General features: G+C 48.5%; 1 protein-coding gene across 2 annotated transcripts in view; it reads right to left on the bottom strand.

The window, feature by feature from the left end:
- septin9b (septin 9b) overlaps nucleotides 1-5,000 on the bottom strand; it is a 66,133-nt gene that overhangs the window by 44,811 nt on the left and 16,322 nt on the right. For both annotated transcript variants that reach the window (XR_014554866.1, XM_083693453.1), the window contains exon 2: nucleotides 3,407-4,069. Coding sequence is in view for 1 of the 2 variants with exons in the window: in XM_083693453.1 (XP_083549579.1) it covers nucleotides 3,407-4,069 (663 nt within the window). In the remaining variant the exon portion in view is untranslated. The remainder of the gene's footprint in view (nucleotides 1-3,406; nucleotides 4,070-5,000) is intronic.

The raw sequence follows: 5,000 nt of genomic DNA, 5'->3' as shown, positions 1-5,000 counted from the left end.
GTATCCTCTAGTAGCTCCTAGTATCTGGTATCCTCTAGTAGCTCCTAGTATCTGGTATCCTCTAGTAGCTCCTAGTATCTGGTATCCTCTAGTAGCTCCTAGTATCTGGTATCCTCTAGTAGCTCCTAGTATCTGGTATCCTCTAGTAGCTCCTAGTATCTGCTATCCTCTAGTAGCTCCTAGTATCTGGTATCCTCTAGTAGCTCCTAGTATCTGGTATCCTCTAGTAGCTCCTAGTATCTGGTATCCTCTAGTAGCTCCTAGTATCTGCTATCCTAGTAGCTCCTAGTATCTGGTATCCTCTAGTAGTTCCTAGTATCTGGTATCCTAGTAGCTCCTAGTATCTGGTATCCTAGTATCTGGTATCCTCTAGTAGCTCCTAGTATCTGGTATCCTAGTAGCTCCTAGTATCTGGTATCCTAGTAGCTCCTAGTATCTGGTATCCTCTAGTAGTTCCTAGTATCTGGTATCCTAGTAGCTCCTAGTATCTGGTATCCTAGTATCTGGTATCCTCTAGTAGTTCCTAGTATCTGGTATCCTCTAGTAGCTCCTAGTATCTAGTATCCTAGTAGCTCCTAGTATCTGGTATCCTCTAGTAGTTCCTAGTATCTGGTATCCTCTAGTAGCTCCTAGTATCTGGTATCCTCTAGTAGCTCCTAGTATCTGCTATCCTAGTATCTGGTATCCTCTAGTAGCTCCTAGTATCTGGTATCCTCTAGTAGCTCCTAGTATCTGCTATCCTAGTATCTGGTATCCTCTAGTAGCTCCTAGTATCTGGTATCCTCTAGTATCCTAGTATCTGGTATCCTCTAGTAGCTCCTAGTATCTGGTATCCTCTAGTAGCTCCTAGTATCTGGTATCCTAGTAGCTCCTAGTATCTGGTATCCTCTAGTAGCTCCTAGTATCTGGTATCCTCTAGTAGCTCCTAGTATCTGGTATCCTCTAGTAGCTCCTAGTATCTGGTATCCTCTAGTAGCTCCTAGTATCTGGTATCCTAGTAGCTCCTAGTATCTGGTATCCTCTAGTATCCTAGTATCTGGTATCCTAGTAGCTCCTAGTATCTGGTATCCTCTAGTAGCTCCTAGTATCTGGTATCCTCTAGTAGCTCCTAGTATCTGGTATCCTCTAGTAGCTCCTAGTATCTGCTATCCTAGTATCTGGTATCCTCTAGTAGCTCCTAGTATCTGGTATCCTCTAGTAGCTCCTAGTATCTGCTATCCTAGTATCTGGTATCCTCTAGTAGCTCCTAGTATCTGGTATCCTCTAGTATCCTAGTATCTGGTATCCTCTAGTAGCTCCTAGTATCTGGTATCCTCTAGTAGCTCCTAGTATCTGGTATCCTCTAGTAGCTCCTAGTATCTGGTATCCTAGTAGCTCCTAGTATCTGGTATCCTCTAGTAGCTCCTAGTATCTGGTATCCTCTAGTAGCTCCTAGTATCTGGTATCCTCTAGTAGCTCCTAGTATCTGGTATCCTCTAGTAGCTCCTAGTATCTGGTATCCTAGTAGCTCCTAGTATCTGGTATCCTCTAGTAGCTCCTAGTATCTGGTATCCTCTAGTAGCTCCTAGTATCTGGTATCCTCTAGTAGCTCCTAGTATCTGGTATCCTCTAGTAGCTCCTAGTATCTGCTATCCTCTAGTAGCTCCTAGTATCTGGTATCCTCTAGTAGCTCCTAGTATCTGGTATCCTCTAGTAGCTCCTAGTATCTGGTATCCTCTAGTAGCTCCTAGTATCTGCTATCCTCTAGTAGCTCCTAGTATCTGGTATCCTCTAGTAGCTCCTAGTATCTGCTATCCTAGTATCTGGTATCCTCTAGTAGCTCCTAGTATCTGGTATCCTCTAGTATCCTAGTATCTGGTATCCTCTAGTAGCTCCTAGTATCTGGTATCCTCTAGTAGCTCCTAGTATCTGGTATCCTCTAGTAGCTCCTAGTATCTGGTATCCTAGTAGCTCCTAGTATCTGGTATCCTCTAGTAGCTCCTAGTATCTGGTATCCTCTAGTAGCTCCTAGTATCTGGTATCCTCTAGTAGCTCCTAGTATCTGGTATCCTCTAGTAGCTCCTAGTATCTGGTATCCTCTAGTAGCTCCTAGTATCTGGTATCCTCTAGTAGCTCCTAGTATCTGGTATCCTCTAGTAGCTCCTAGTATCTGGTATCCTAGTAGCTCCTAGTATCTGGTATCCTAGTAGCTCCTAGTATCTGGTATCCTCTAGTAGCTCCTAGTATCTGGTATCCTCTAGTAGCTCCTAGTATCTGGTATCCTCTAGTAGCTCCTAGTATCTGGTATCCTAGTAGCTCCTAGTATCTGGTATCCTAGTAGCTCCTAGTATCTGGTATCCTCTAGTAGCTCCTAGTATCTGCTATCCTCTAGTAGCTCCTAGTATCTGGTATCCTCTAGTAGCTCCTAGTATCTGGTATCCTAGTAGCTCCTAGTATCTGGTATCCTCTAGTAGCTCCTAGTATCTGGTATCCTAGTAGCTCCTAGTATCTGGTATCCTAGTAGCTCCTAGTATCTGGTATCCTCTAGTAGCTCCTAGTATCTGGTATCCTCTAGTAGCTCCTAGTATCTGGTATCCTCTAGTAGCTCCTAGTATCTGGTATCCTAGTAGCTCCTCCCTTCTAGCACTGGTGTTGACATCACTCTGAACCATGTGGAGAAAGCCTGGTCAGGTTCTCACACAGGAAGGCCTGTGGCTGCTGTGTGCACGTATGTGTGTGTGTGTGTGTGTGTGTGTGTGTGTGTGTGTGTGTGTGGGTGTGGGTGTGGGTGTGTGGGTGTGTGCGTGTGTGTGTGTGGGTGTGTGTGTGCGTGTGCGTGTGGGTGTGTGTGTGCGTGCGTGCGGGCATGTGTGCGTGTGTGTGTGTGTGCGTGCGTGCATGTGTGTGTATGTGTGTGTGTGTGCATGTGTGTGTGTGGCCGCTCACACATGCAGGTGCTGGAAATAGACCCAGCTGGAAACAGGCTGCTGAACACAAGAGCCAAATAGACCTCCTGCATCCTGAGTTGCAGTGAAGGCTGACACTTCTATAACAGACCTCTGGCACCTCATAGAGATGGATGAGGAAGACGTGATGAAGGGAGGGAGGACGCCATCAGACCATCAGACCATCAGACCATCAGACCATCAGACCCTGCTGACTGCAGCATACAGTACACACACTAAAGGCACTAATGTCCCTACTTCTCACACAGTTTCTATAGTAGTACGTCATGACTGAGAACGGACGACTTTAGGTACAGAGGCACCGGGAGAGGACCACGTGTGACAACCTGGAGGAGGTGAAAGGTCAACGCAGGGTTCACGAGGTCAGAGCCTGGCTCAGCTGTACCCGCTCCGGGACAAAGGCTATGGAGAGTTAATGACAGGGTTAGCAGGTTAAGCAGGGGGCAGCAACAGCCACTTACTCTCTGGATTGGGGGACTTACGTCCGACGCTGGTGGGCGAGGAGCACCGTATGGTGGTGACGATGGTGTTGTGGTGGGGGTTGGGGTGGTGCGGGTGGTGCACCGGGTGGTGGTTGTCGTGGTGGTTCTTCCCGTTCTCCGGCGCCTTGGTGACGCTGATCTCCGGCCTCCGGACCGCCGGGCCCTCGCCGGGGTTGGGGGGCTCGAACCTCCGGACGTGGGGCTGCTCGGGGGTCCTGGTGCTGTTGCTCCGCGCCACGCTGGACGGGGAGTCCTGGGGGGTCTTGGCGAAGGTCACCTCCCGCTTGTGGCCCGCCGTCTCCAGGGTCTTGGAGTGGCCGAGGACCTCGGGCCTCTTCAGGCCGTAGCGGGCGGAGCCCGGGCTGGTGATGCCGTGGTCCGGCTGCTTGGAGGAGGAGATGTCGATGGAGAGCTCCGAGCGGCGGGACACGGGTTCGGGCGTCTTGGACCCGCCCCCGCCCCCGCCCATGATGACGTAGGGCTTGGCGGGGTTGGGGGAGGAGTGGTTGCTGTTGCCGTTGCCGCTGGCGCCCAGGTCGCGGTAGTAGATGCTGGTCGGGGACATGGCCTGGCGGGGGTTGGCGGCGGCGGCGGGCGCACGGCGGCTGTCCACATCCTCCACCTCGAACGACCTCTTTAGAGCTGCAATGGGGAGGAGACATCAGACAAACACACTTTTATAAAGACAATCAATTCTCGAGAAAATCGTGCCCACATTGCGCTGATGATCTCGACAGGCCACTGAAGGAGAACAAAGGAAAAGTTAAAAGTCAAGTACTGAGTTTAAAACAAACGAAAAGCGAAAAAAAGCGTTTAAAGTTCTTGGGACGGACGTTCTTGTTCTTTGACGGTCCCTTGAGGCTTAGAGGGGGGAGAGAAGATGGAAAAGCAATTTCAGCGACATCACAGAAGTCAACAACAAGCAATTAAGCCGAGCCTTTCAATAGCTTCACAGCGTCAAGAGCAAAAACTCCCATGACACATTTCATCCAGAATCTTCTTTACAAGTTGTGCCATTTCTCACTGCGTCATATTGTACATGGCACCGTTTATAGTTCAGTCAGTTTATACGGTTCCTTTCTTCACTTTGTGTGGTACATTAATGTGTGTAGTAAAATGTAAACCCTTTACAACAATACCGATTGATTCTACAGAGACAGTTTCACAGCCTGTTTCGACCAATGAAACAAATACAAAGCAGAAAGCAAAACAATACACAAAATGTTTCCCTGTCTCCCTAAATAACATCCTTCAATGCGCCCGAAGTAAGAACGCAGCAAGTAGTGACTGAACAGACAAACACATTACGGTTAATTGCAAATGATCAAAGGAGACACGCTTCCCTCAGGTTAGCTGAGGCTTGGTGAGGAAAACATAATACATGACAAAGGACCAGCTTGACACAGACTTAAGGCTAGAATGGATTTGTAGGCAATTGCCACTTTGACTGGAAGTTGAATCCCAGGGCATCAGCCATGGCCCTTAATCTAATTTACTGCTATAAACTGCTTCATTTCAACAGAGTGACACTCAATACACTTCCTTCCGCAAGACAAATTCTCCTCTTGCCAGG

This window comes from Argentina silus (genome assembly GCF_951799395.1).
Source record: "Argentina silus genome assembly, chromosome: 22".
NCBI classification, from domain to species: Eukaryota; Metazoa; Chordata; class Actinopteri; order Argentiniformes; family Argentinidae; genus Argentina; species Argentina silus.
Note: the sequence above shows the minus strand (reverse complement) of the source record. Positions and strands in the feature narration are given on the sequence as shown.